The 14143-nt window shown below is 38.5% G+C and overlaps 1 protein-coding gene across 1 annotated transcript in view; it reads right to left on the bottom strand.

The window, feature by feature from the left end:
* The window catches only part of DMD (dystrophin), a 2307273-nt gene that overhangs the window by 752612 nt on the left and 1540518 nt on the right, over positions 1–14143 (bottom strand). The window contains exon 50 of the mRNA XM_023515448.1: positions 10110–10218. Coding sequence (XP_023371216.1) covers positions 10110–10218 — 109 coding nt within the window. The remainder of the gene's footprint in view (positions 1–10109; positions 10219–14143) is intronic.

Below are 14143 nucleotides of genomic sequence, written 5' to 3'. Positions count from 1 at the left end.
TCATTTAGTGCCTGCTTTTTTTTTTATTAAATCATAGCTGTGTACATTAATGTAATCATGGGGTGCGATGTGCTGGTTTTATATACAATTTGAAATAGTTTTATCAAACTGGTTAACATAACCTTCATGGCATTTAGTGCCTGCTTTTTTAATGTTGGAGAACAGTGATGTGTTTTTGAATGTGTGATAATTATTCCAGAAGCAGGAATAGAAGGTATTATAGTTTTGATTTTTTTCGTTCTATTGTAGGTCTATATTGCAATTTAAGAGCTGGTATGGTTAGTGCTGCTAGCAATTTTACCTAAATATTAGGATGCCTAGGATTGAGACTTTGTCTAATCAACTCGCCATGGGCTGGCAAGTATGTTAGAAATGAGATTGAACATAGTTTAATAAAAATACTGACGATGAGAGAAGGAATAACTGTATGAATTTTAAAAGGAGAGCATGTTCAGAATAAACTATATGCAATTTAAGAGAATGATAGTACATTAACACAAGTTCTTACATTGGATTTCATGAAAGAGTCAAGAATCAGTAAGAATGAAATGGTGGGTTATATCTGCCTCAGAGATTTGCATCAAAGCCACAGAATATCCCCATTTGATCAGCACCATAATTTTTTACAAAATAGGATTTACTACTGAGATTGCACAGATAAAACATATCTGTCAGCTGTGTCTCAGAAGGAAAAATTTGAGATATATAAGAACACTGGAGGAGGGAGGTAAGATGGCTGACTGAAGCCAGCTTTTGGCAGCAGCTCCCATCCAGAGAGAGAAATAATGGCCAGAAATAACCCAACAAAGTGGAAGATCGGGAGCTGAGCTGAGAGAGAAGATCAATACGGAGAATACTCAGGGATCTAAAAGTAGACCTGCCATTTGATCTTGCAGTTCCTCTACTAGATGTATATCCAAAAGACCAAAAATCACTTTATAGCAAAGGTATTTGCACCAGATTGTTCACTGAAGTTCAATTCGTAATAGCCAAGTCATGGAAGAAGCCCAAGTACCCATCAACCCATGAATGGATTGTGGTATACACCATGTAATATTATGTAGCCTTAAAAAAAGATGGAGACTTTACCTCTTTTATGTTTGTTTACATGGATGGAGTGGGAACATAGCCTACTTAGTACAGTAGCTCAAGAATGGAAGAAAAAATATTCAGTGTATTCAGTACTATTATGAAACCAATTTACAATCACTCACACTTTCATATGAGTACAGTATCTCAAGAATGGAAGAAAAAATATTCATTATACTCAGTACTATTATGAAACCAATTTACAATCACTCACACTTTCATATGAAGAATAGATCACAACTATGGCCCAAGATGAAGAAGGTGGGGGGACAGAGGGGAAAGGTGAATGGTGGGATCACACCTATGGTGCATAATGCAAGGGTATATGTCGGATCTATCAGGATAGAGTATAAATGTCTTAACATAATAATTCAGTAAATGAGGTGAGGTATATATTAACCAGTGTGATGTAAGTGTTCCTAATTCTATATGAAATCAGCACATTGTACCCCATAGTGCATTAATGTATACATGATCTATATGTTTATGATTTAATAAAAAAAATAAAAATTAAAAAAAAAAAGAACGCTGAAGAGCATGGAAACCAATCAAACTCAGGAGATGTGGGATTGAGTCCAGATTCTGCAACTAAGCAACTGGACAAACAAGTGACTGCTTTAGCTCCCTGGTATTATAACTACATGGGAAAGTCGACATATTTGATACAACTCTAAAATAAATATACTTGTTCATTTGGTCAAAAATTACCACTTTAATACCCACTACTTGTTAGTCATTGAGATAAACTAGACATACATGGTATCAGCATGTAAAAGTAGAAAAAGGGTATATAGGCTTTGTGACATAACTGAGTTAAGATTAGATCAGTAATTATCGAGCCAGGTCCAATTTTGAAGCCTATAACAACAAAAATATATGGAAAACACACTTGGGACTGTAGTGGGGGGACCACAGAGATGTTCAAACATTAAAGAAATTGCTTTTTTTGTTGACAGTCCATAGGGATTCACTTGATTTATGCTGGAAAAGGAAAGTGTAAAGGGAGATTAAATAACAGATTTCAAAGAATGAAGGAAGACCGCCTAAATGTACAGTAGCATAAATGTACTTTACCTAGTCAAAAAATAATTTAGACCGTCTTTGGAACTTGAGTTAGGCAATTAAAGACTATTGAGCACAGCAGCACGGGCGGAACTCCACTGATTCTTCACTTTTTAAGAAGGCAGTAGGCAGTTAACCTTAGTATTGCTTCTCTAAGAGAGAGAGAGACTTCAGTGAGGGAAGAATGAATGACCTCTGAAATACTTCTCAGACCCAAAGGAAGCTCCTTTCTTAATAGGTAAAGTTATATTCAATTTTCAAAGTATTCAGTGAAGTTTTAGAAACTATTAGAAATGATAGATGTTGACATTTTATTCTGTGAGCTATAGTGTTTTTATTCTCACAAACATGTTTAAGCAGTTCTAATTTCTCCTTGAGAATATGACATTCAACAATATGGTATATTCTATAGTGATTTCAAGCAAAAGTCCTTTCTTGGAGGGGCTTAAATAGTATAAGAAAGTTAAAGTTAGTTTACTGTAATTAATACTTTATTTTTATTAAAGTGCAGGATATGAGTAACTGGAAAATCTCTAATTACCAGAATTAATGTTAGCCTCTCTTTCCTCCTTTCTCCTCCTTCTAAACACACACACACACACACACACACACAGAGAGAGAGAGAGAGAGAGAGAGAGAGAGAGAGAGAGAGAAACTTCCAGGAATGCTTCCAACAAGCATTAGAAATGATGGATTAGAACTTCTCTTCCTTTGCCAGTTTAGACCCCAAAGCACAGCTCCTAATTGGAGATGTAACCAAGCAATAAAACTGCCAATAGGTTAAGAGAGGGAGAAGAAAGGGAACTTCATCATCAAGAAATGGATAATTAACATCAAAATACTCAAGGCTTCACAGTCTATCACTGTCTGGGGTGTTAATAATGATTCCACTGTTGTGCCTTGTGTGGTAACCCTGAAGCATTGTTGAGAAACCTGGCCTAGGACCAGGGATCCCTACTGCCTTCATAGAAAGACCTCCTTCTGATCCAATGGGAGCCAAAAGGGGGGCCTTCACAGCCCAGGCTTACGTTTGTCACTTTCCTTTATGCAGTGTGACATATCTCATTATATTTCAAGAACTGAACCTCACTGATGCATATAAATATTATTTTTAAAATTAATTAATCAATACCAAGAGTTGGGGAGTCTCTGCAGCTGCTTAAGGCTTTGAAATATCTTGGGGAGTGTCTAAAATTAATTTATTACTCTTTTGTTATAATTTATTAGGGGGCTTCACCTTTTATTAGTAAAGTCTGATTCCTGGTGTATTAGACTTTCAGGACATTTTGAAGGTTTAGAAGATATAATTATAAAAGCAATGATAGTCTAGCCATGTCCTAGGTGTTTTCCACAGAGAGATCATGTTAAGGGGGCAGAGAAAGATTTGGCTCTACTGAAACTAATTTCCCCTATCTTAAAGATTCGGCTGAAGCAGAACCAACAGTGGAAGCACAAACAGAACATGGAAGGGTATGGGTGACAGTCTCCTTGTGTTTCTAAGAAAGATCTGGACCCAAGAGGGGAGTAAGAACGTGAGAACTAATGACAGCCTCTTTCCTTCCTTCACTACACATAAATGAGGGCTATTTTCACACAAAAAAATTATGATCATTACAGACAAGTGAAGGCTATTTTCATCATGAATTCATCTTTTTTAATTTAATCCAAACCAGTATCTGTAGTGGTATGCCAAGGATGAATATAAACTTCAATTAATCTCTTACCTTTATAAAACTGCCTGGATATTTAAAGTATTACTGAAATGGCATTGGAATGCTCTATTCAACTTTAGAGAGGCAAGTAAAATCCAAATAACAAATGTATAAATAACCTATGTGATTATTTGATAGTTAATTTAAATATAGCCTTTGAAAATTCAAATGAAGATAAATAAAATACCTCTCAAGATATAATCTACAGCTTAATAACATAAACTTTGAAATCTGTGAATACCCACTCTGTGACTTTCCAGCTTTGTGACCTTGGAAAAATTGTTTGACCTTTCTGACCCTTGGTTACCTCATCTGTAAAATGGGTATCACAACATAACTCATTAAAAAGGTATAACTGTGGCATTAATTCTAAGTCTTTTTTTTTTTTTTTTGCCATTTTTGACCGGGGCTGGGTTTGAACCCGCCACCTCTGGCATATGGGGCTGGTGCCCTACTCCTTTGAGCCACAGGTGCTGCCCTGATTCTAAGTCTTGTTATATTAATTTCGGTTTGTTCAGAAGCAGAATCTGAGACCAGTATTTAAAGGCAGTTGGGAGGGGGTACCACAAAGCCATGAAGAGAAGAAGGGAAATGAAAACGAATGGGAAGGAGGTCTATACAGGGCAGCCTAGTCAACAGATTATCACTGTGGCAACTGTTCAACCAACCCCCTGGAAACCTTTGGTATGGAATAGGCATTGGGGATATCCTACCCAAAGATGAAGAAGGTGAGATATTTATCTACCAGCTATTGTCCATTGATGGTTAAACTATTTCAGGGATGTTTTCTCCTTAGAATAGATATTTCTAGCCTGCTCTACAAATGAGAGACCTTCTATAGCAAGCACAGAAAGGACCTAGACAGAGTGACAGGTACTTTTCCTTAAAAGCCTCAAGGTTTACAGGAAGGAAGAGTGCTGAGGGGATATGGTAGGTACTAAGGGCCAAATTGGACCCACTTCCCTCCTTTCTGTAAATAAAGTGTTACTGGAACACAGTCATACCCCTTTATTTATGTATTGTCTATGGTAAGGCTGCTTTTAGTATACAGTTGACCACATGACCCATAAAACTAATATATTCAGTATCTGACCATTTTCAGAGTGTGTTAATCCCTTAGCTAGTTAGTAGCACAACTGAGATTAGAATTTAGGTTTCTTGATCTCCAGCGCTGTGCTTTCCTAATTACACCAGAGACTCGCTCTCTCTGAAATTAATTACAGGAAGAGATGGTTTCACCAGTGTTAAATCAACTAGAAACCTCTATTAACTGGCACTTCTATATGTCTATATACAATGGTCATTCATTTTATAGTTATTACCCTGAGACACTTGAATCAAATTTCCTGACTTGGAGTCTTCTCATTAAGCATGTTCTATATGCTATTTCTTTCAAAAGTGCTGTATCAGGTATTGTAGAACATTAATGTTCTCAAGCCAAGCAGCTTGTGGATAAGAGAGGATTCACATTGACATTTACAACCAGCTTTGCTGGCTCTTTGCCTCCATCTGCCATGTGAGCCTTCAGACCCATGCAGAGTTCCATCTACCTAAATGATTCTGAGAGTCTCTAGAGAAACTTATGGCTATTCTCCCTACCAGTCACTGCCAAGAACACTGAGCTGCTCTGCTGGGCAAATACTGCCTGGTTTAATGTGTTGTCCATCTCCCTGAATTTCTAAGCTACAAAGTCCTTGATGGGGAGAGTGGATTGAGAGCAGAGGTCGTGAAATGATGTGGACTTCCCTTTGGCATCCACAGTACTGGATCTTACAATAATTCCACTATGCATTGTGCTCAATTTTATTCTTCTCCACTCACCATAGGCCTGCAATCCCAGGATTAGCAGCATCAGCATCATCTTGGAACTTTTAACAGATGCAAATGTTATACTGGACGTATTAAATCAGAAACTCTGAGGTTGAAGCCCAAGAATCTGAACTTTAATAAGAAATAAGTGGTTCTAATGTGTGGTAAACTTTGAGAGTTACTGACATAGGGGATTAGATGTAGACCAATACTTTTCGTCTCCACTTCCCTTTTACCCAGTGTAAAAGTTTGTGTGTAAAAATAACTATAATCAAGCCTCCCATCGTAGTATGTTTGTTCCTTTCCAATGTGACCTGGCAGCTCCTCCCTTTAACAGATGAAATGATTTCTGCATCCTTTGAATCTGGGCTGACCTTTTGACTTGCTTTGACCAATAGAATATAACAGAATTAATGTATAAATTTCTAGGCATCAAGAGGTCTTGTAGCTTTCATTATCCCCTCTTAGAACACTCCCAGTGAGTACCACACTATGAAGCCTAGTCTAGCCTACCAGAGGATGAGGACTCTGAGAAGCCTTGGGAAAAACCAAGGTTCTCTAACCAACAGTCAGTTGTCAGATACTGGAGAATCAATTTTAAACTATCTAGTTTCCATTTAGTTGCCAGATAACTGAATCTACATGAGTGAGACCACCAGCATAACCCTTCAGCTGATCACAGTACAACCGCAGACATACAGAATTATAAGCAAGCAAAATAACTCTTCTCTGAAGCTATTTAGTTTGGGGGTGCTTTTTAAAATTAATAAATAACCAATTCACCCCAAGTGTCCAAGCAACAATCACAAAAATTTTATTTCAGCACGCTCATTTGTCCTGCAAATTGAAACCATTTATATAGCTGAAGCAGGGCCATCCCATCAGATTATATAATTTAAGTAAGCAGCCAAAAGGGAGCTTAGTTTAGTGTTTTAAAAGGAAAAGCAGCTTTGGGTCTCTGTTTCTATATATACAAAAGAAGGATATTCAATCAGATGATAATTTCAATGGTTATTCCAAGTTCAGAGTTTTATTTTTCTAGGAAATTTAAATCAAGTAAACTGATTTTTTCTATTCCTTAAGTAGAAAAGAAACATAGATCACTTTTATTCCCCGTAGGTTCAAGACTGAGTTAAATTACATTAACTACTGGCTAGCTGCCTCCGTATCTGGAATTTCCATTAGGTTCTTGGACAGAGAGATAGTGCAAGCAGAGCAACAAAACAAAACACAGATTTTGGAGCCTGACACACTTGGATTGGAATCCTGGCCCTCTTTCTTTCCAGCTGTGTGGCCTTAATCTAGCTATTTCCCCTCTAAACCCTGGGCTTCTAATCTTTAAGAAAAATTGCCACATGTACTTTGCAATTATTTTGAGGATAAAGGTGTATGTAAAATAATCTGCACATGCAAAAGTAGGACTGCAATGAAAACAACCTGTTACAATGAATTATAAATGCTATCGTATTATAAAATAGTACATGAAATAATCCTATATCAGAAGCATATTACAAACTGGATTTTCTTCTATAGTGTATTTATTTCAGATTTAACTTCCTATAAGTCGGGGGAAGTCAGGCATAGAGACAATTCTTAATTCTGATCTGTGAACCAGCATGTGAAAAGAAACAAATTCTTGAATAAAACAGCTTTGGATCTGTTTGATTTCTTTTCATTCAACATTTGTGTATTTAGCGTCTTGACTTTGTGCTCGGATCTGAGGCAGTTTAATAAAGGGGATGAAAAGCCCCTTCCCTTGAGAAAATAACGCTCCCTCAGCTCTTCCCCAGCACTGGCCCTGACTCCTCTAGCTGTACCCAATAGCTAAGGGCTGAGAGCATTCCCAGACTCTCCCTCCTGGCAGCAATATGGAGGACATGGGGTGAAGACAAGGAGTGGGAGAAGGTATGTGAGGCCCTCACATTTGGGAGAAGGAAGTAGGGCAGTAGTTATGAAAGACAATCTCTCTCATGGCTTCCACAACTTTTCACCTCACCCTCTGCTCGTGCCCCACTGTTTTCTAATGTTCCTCCATCTTGCTTCTACTTAACCATCTTTGCTTTGGCTCTTCTCTCTGCCTGGAATACTTTCCCCAGACATACACATCAGCTTACATCAGTTTTCTGTTGTTCTCTTAATAGAAGAGATTTTCTGACTCTGGACAATGATGACTTCATCCCTGGTCCCTGCCTTCTTGTTCTATACAACTGTGTTTCTCAAACTTTACTGTGTACCACAATCACCTGGGGACTCCATTACAATGCAGATTGTGATTCAGTGGGTCTGAGTTGGGCCCTGAGATTCCAACAAACACCCATTTGACATCAATCTGTAGACAACACTCTATAGCACTTATAATTATTGAGATAGCATATATTTTATTTTCTTATAAGGTTATCACCTCTTTCTTCCAATTAGAATATAAGTATCATGAAGAGGGAATTTATTTTATTCTATACCATATCCTTAGCACCTAGTATGATGCTCTACATATAGAGGTTACTCAAAAAATATTTATTAAGAGAATAAATTATATATGCTGCTGGACATAAAAACTAGAATTTTAAACGCACTTTTCTTTAGAAATATTATTGTTACATTTAGTATGGTACATGTTAAAATTTCTGTACTCTGGCTTTGAAACCTTCCTACTATATAAAAATAGCTTATATGGGAGCACAAACCTGTAAGTTTCAGAGTTGAACAAACTTATAAAGAAATCATTGGAACACAATCTCGTCATAGAGTTTCAGAGTCTGAGGTTGAACATACCAGGGACAGCATGAGAACAAATACCAGTAAATGATAATGCAGGGACAAACTACACATACGTGCTGAGGGAACCAAAAATTACAGCTCAGAAAAAGAAATAAACTTGACATAATTAGTTGAATATAACCCTGATACAGCAATTTCAGTGTCCCAGATTGACAAAAAACCCCATAATGCTTGCACATCTCTTTCAAGTCTCCAATGTCATTAAATCTAACTGATGACTGCTCAGAAACCCCAGGAGGGACATGAAATGCACTGTCCCCAGATTGTACAGCTTCTTTTAACCCAAGCATTATTTATGCCTTCCATGGAGTGATGATTGTGCTACTCTGGCCGTGATCCTTCTAGTTCAGTATATTTCTACTAGATATAAAACAAAAATCAATGTTACCTGAAGAACTAGTCACTATGCTTTAATGTTTCAATCATTTGATATTTGAAAAGTAGATAAATAAAAATAAAACGAAAAAACAAAAACAGCCAGGCGTTGTGGCTCATGCCTGTAATCCTAGCACTCTGAGAAGCTAAGGCAGGCAAATTGCTTGAGCCTAGGTCAAGACCAACCAGAGAAAGAGTGAGACCCCATCTCTAAAAAACATAGCTGGGTGTTAAGCAAGTGACTATAGTTCCAGCTTTTCGGGAGGCTGAGTTAAGAGGATCACTTGAACCCAAGAGTTCGAGGTTGCTGTGAGCTATAATGCCACGGCACTCTACCCAGGGAAATAAAATGAGACTGCCTCAAAAAAAAAGTTTTTAATTCTGCCTAATTATAGAATGGTACAGCAAGGAAGTTTTCTGGATTCTTCCCTCTGAGAGTCAAAGCCAGCTTTACACTGTCATGAGAATTTATACATATCTTCTATCAACAACTGAATAGGAAGTGAAATAAAATAAACCAAAAATATTCAGTGAAAAGAAAAGTTACCACTATAACTGAATAAAGAAACGTTTTTCTCCCAGTCAGCTTGTGCTAGTCACAGCCCATTTTTCTTTTTCTTGAATTGAAACTGGAAGAGCTCTTAAAAATTATTTACAAATTGGACAGAGGCACTAGGAAGACTGTGTGTGTTTTTGTGGTTCCTGAGATTTTTGTAGGCACAGTTGAAGACTATTGTCTGAATGAATAACATTAGACTCATTTAGATGGCATCATCATGTATCCAACGTTAGTGGATACTCTGACACTTCAACCTGATTCCCCCCTTCAGGGACAACACGTGCGTCCCTGAATGCTGGGAATATTGTTAATAGTGTTCCCTACTAGGAATTGCCTTCAGCTCCAGAAAACTCTTCCAGGTTATCCCTTGGCTCTCCAGGGACAGTCTGTGGGCAATGACAGCTCTACAGAGCCAGCCCAGTTCTAGGCCTCTATTACAGCCAGGCCACATTTCAGACTCCCCTACTATCTCCCGTGTGCTCTTCTCTTCCTTATAGGTGAGTCTCCAGAAAATACTCCTCAATATACTTTTATCATCTGACACTTGTGATCAGAGTCAATTTCCAAGGACCTTACTCTAAGACTATTTGCATAGTCAGTAACACAAAGGTTTATGGCTATCTTCAAAATGGGAACCAATTTTCTCTTTCACCCTGAGATCATTTCACAGCTGTTCTTTTGAACAAACAGATAAAGCCAAAGCGAATGGGATCTGGCATACTTACAGGCTCCAACAGTGGTCAGTCCAGGAGCTAGGTCAGGCTGCTTTTCCCTCAGCTCTTGAAGTAAACGGTTTACTGCCTTCCACTCAGAGTTCAGATCTTCTAACTTCCTCTTTAATAGAAAAGCACATGCATTACTTATTTGATTAACACCTTGATGATAACTTAATTCATGAAGTTATTAATCCATTTAGTGAATATGTTATTGGATTTCTATTATAGTTTACTTTTAAATTAATTTTTTTCTGCATAGGATTCCTTTCAAAGGAATTATAATTATTTTAGCCAACTACCCTACAAATATTTATTGATTGTCTGCTGCATGCAGACTTTTCCTCCAGGCACAATTTCATTTAAAGGAAGTAGAGTACAGTGAAAACAAAACAAAGAAAAAGTCCCCTCAGAAATTGGCTTGGTATTTTTAAATATATCAAGTGTGAGTGCATACTAGAATTATCCAGATAATGTTTAAAAATCCTGATGCCTTGGCTCTCTCCATCAATTAGCTTAGAACCTCTCAGAGCAGTGGTCCCCAACCTTTGTGGCACCAGGGATAGTTTAATGGAAGACTATTTTTCCATGGATCATAGCGGGGGGGGGGTTAATGGGACAGGAGGTAGAGCTCAGGTGGTGATGCAAGAGATGGGGAGTGTTTGTAAACACAGATGGAGCTTCACTTGCTTGGCCTCTCCTCACCTGCTGTGTGGCCCAGTTCCTAATACTAACAAGCCACTGACTAGAACCTTTTTGGGGCCATGGACCAGTTTCATGGAAGACAATTTTTCCATGGATGGGGTGGGGTGAAGGGATAGGAGGCGAAGTTCAGGTGATAATGCTATGTGTTCTTTTTCTTAGCAGGCCACACACTGGTGCTTGTCTGAGGCCTAAGGGTTCCTAAGGGAACCACAGTCTTAGAGGGAAGGGCTATGGTACATGGGGATATGCCATTCAGAGCCTCCTTCAAGGAAAAACTCTTGCTTTAGATGGTGGAAATGATGTCAGTAGTCATTCTTCAGGGACTACCTGAACTGCAGAGAGCTGCCTCATGCAAGGGTATGCCTTTTTTTTTTTTTTCAAGACAGAGTCTCTCTATGTCACCCTCGGGAGAGTGCTGTGGTGTCACAGCTCAAAGCAACCTCAAATTCTTTTGGGCTTAAGTGATTCTCTTGCCTCAACCTCTCAAATAGTTGGGACTACAGGTGCCTGCCATAATGCCTGGCTATTTTTTGTTGCAGTTGCCATTGTTGTTTAGCTGGCCCGGGCCAGGTTTGAACCCACCATCCTTGGTGTATGTGGCTGGCACTGTAACCACTGTGCTATGTGCTCTAAGCCAGCATGCCCTTTCCTTGGCAGTCCTTATTCAATGACTGATCGAGGTGAGGGTTCAAAATTCTGGCCCATTTGGCTGAAAACAGAACAAATTTGAAGGGATTTTTCAGCTGCAGAACTCCTTGTTGCATGAGCCAAGTTGCCAGTGGTGTGCTGGTAAATGTTTAATGACTGATGACTGGCTCTCTGGGGGTGAAAATAAAAACACTCTGATTTTAGCATTTGCCATTAGCTATGGTGTAAATACTCTCACCATGGTCAATTTGAAATTACCAAGATACTATCAAGTGGTTTACAAAATGCCTGAAAATTTAACAATACTCTCTCCTGAGCTAGCATAGCTGGCTTCAACACACCACTGGGCAGCCAGCCATATGATTAGTTAGTTATAGCCAGTAGAATGTGAGCAGCAGTGATGTCTGTCAGTGCTGGCCTGAAGCTTTCAAAAAATGGGTGAGGTTTCTACACTACTTCACTTTCCACTGAGTGGAAGCAGGACTCTGAGGTCCTGATGCAGCGTCCTTCACAAATGATTGGAGGGAGGATGGGGAGGCAGAGAGAGTTAAGTCCTAACACCTTAGAGCAGCGGTTCTCAACCTATGGGTCGCGACCCTTTGTAACAGTGAAAATACATCCTGCATATTGGCTACTTACATTATGATTCAGAACAGTAGTAAAATTACAGTTATGAAGTAGCAACAAAAGTAATTTTATGGTTGGGCGGTCACCACGACATGAGGAACTATATTAAAGGGTCACAGCATTAGGAGGCATTAGGAAGGTTGAGAACCACTGCCCTAGAGTGATGGTTCTCATACTTTAGGATCACAGAACCACCTTGCGGCCCTGTTAAACAGTGACACTGTGTACAAACCCCATAGCTTTGGATTTAGTAGGTCTTGGGTAAGGCCCAAGAAATTGCATTTTGTATCCTTTTCCAGATGATGCTGATACAAATTGTCCATGACCAAAGTATAAGGCATTCATTATACCCGATGAGTTACCTAAGCCTCTGTGATGAACTAGATATGTACCACACTTGAAAAAATAACAAAATAGGCCCTCAGATAATTTTCAAGAGGACTTAATTCTCTAGAGAAATGATAGTAGAGAAAATCACCAAGGGCAAAGCCATAGGACTGATAGAACCTAGGTTTCTGTGATAACACATTTAGGATAGCTGCTTGGCTAGAAACACATACACTGGGTTATCATATGAGCAAGAAAAACCCTCCTACTGGGTAAGAAGCCACTGAAACTTTTAGTTAGAACTAATAATACTTTCCTAATACAGTAGAATTACTCTTAAAAGCTTTACTGGTACCCACGAGGGTTAATAACATTTTTATACAACTATAAATTCCCATGCATATGCTGTGAGGAATACAAATAATTTTATTCACATTGGATTTGGCCAAATGAATACATTAACAGAAATTGCACTTCTATTCTGAAGAATCAAAGTTGGAAGAGCCAGAAACTACAAGCCCTTTAAAGAGGTATTGAATAAACAAGAATAGTAATGAATGCAATCTAAGTAGAACGTTTTATATACGTGGTGTGTGGTGTGGCTTAATATTAATCATTAATCTAATGCTAATCATTTCAGTACAAACATGCATTTGTTTATTCATTCAAGAAAAAAATGTTTAGCTACTACTCTGTGCCAGTTACTAAGCTTACAAAAATAAAGATAATAACCTCTAAGTATTCACAGCCTTGTGGAGAAAACAACCGTGTAGATAAATTACAACAGAGTTTTTAGGGAATAATAATTATTTCAATAAGATACATCAGGGAAACAGCTTAACTCAGCCTAAAGAGTACAACAGATTGCTCATAGCTGACTTGGTCTTAAAGATGACCAGGAATTTTTCAGAAAGGCGCGCTTTGAGTGCCAGATGAAGAAAGGGTATTACAGACAGACAAGAAAGCATGTGCAAAGGCACAGAAACAAGAGACATCAAGTCTTTTCAGGAAAAAAAAAAGGACTTGTTATCTAGATTACAGTGCTTATATGGAATGATACAAAACTTTTAGACTAGATCCAATGGCAATTTATTAAGGCCTTGTAATGTGAGATTGTTCTTCTAAAACCAGCGAGTGGATGGAAGTGTTTAGAACAGAGGAGTGACAGGATAAGATTTGTGTCTTTACAGTGTGGGGGCTTTATCAGAAGGCAGCAAAGAGATGAGCTGGGAGAATAATGTGGTTATTGGAGTGGAAAGTGGTCAGGACCAGCTGAAGGCTTTGGCCATGTACACAAAGATAGAAGTGTGTGTGCGCGCGCGTGCGTGTGTGTGTGTGGGTGTGTGCGTGTGGGTGTGTGTGTATTTTCTAATCTCTGGTAGTTGAGATTTTTGAGCTGGTAAATGTTGAAGAGGAACTTTCTATCAAGGTGTTTTTTCAAGTCCACCCTATCAGAGTAAGTCTTTCCAGTTACAGCATGTGCCACATGGAGGGCAGGTAGTGGGTCTTCTATTCCTTGTACGGTGTTTTCTTCATACCCAATGCAGTGATTCCTAATGATGGGGGTTCAATAAATATTTCTGAATTGAATCAAATTAAAAATGGCTACTTAATGAAGGAAAAGAGAAAGCAATAATGAAGTATTTCTCCTCCCAACCGGCCTATAACTGTGAATTATATACCATTGTTAACTTTTAGAGGACCTGAAAGAGCCTGTGTAGATTTTCCATGTGTGTCAT

This window comes from Otolemur garnettii, unplaced genomic scaffold (genome assembly GCF_000181295.1).
Source record: "Otolemur garnettii isolate 467f Iridium unplaced genomic scaffold, OtoGar3 scaffold00072, whole genome shotgun sequence".
In the NCBI taxonomy this organism is placed as follows: Eukaryota; Metazoa; Chordata; class Mammalia; order Primates; family Galagidae; genus Otolemur; species Otolemur garnettii.
The sequence above is the reverse complement of the archived record's forward strand: the minus strand, read 5'-3'. Positions and strand labels throughout refer to the sequence as shown.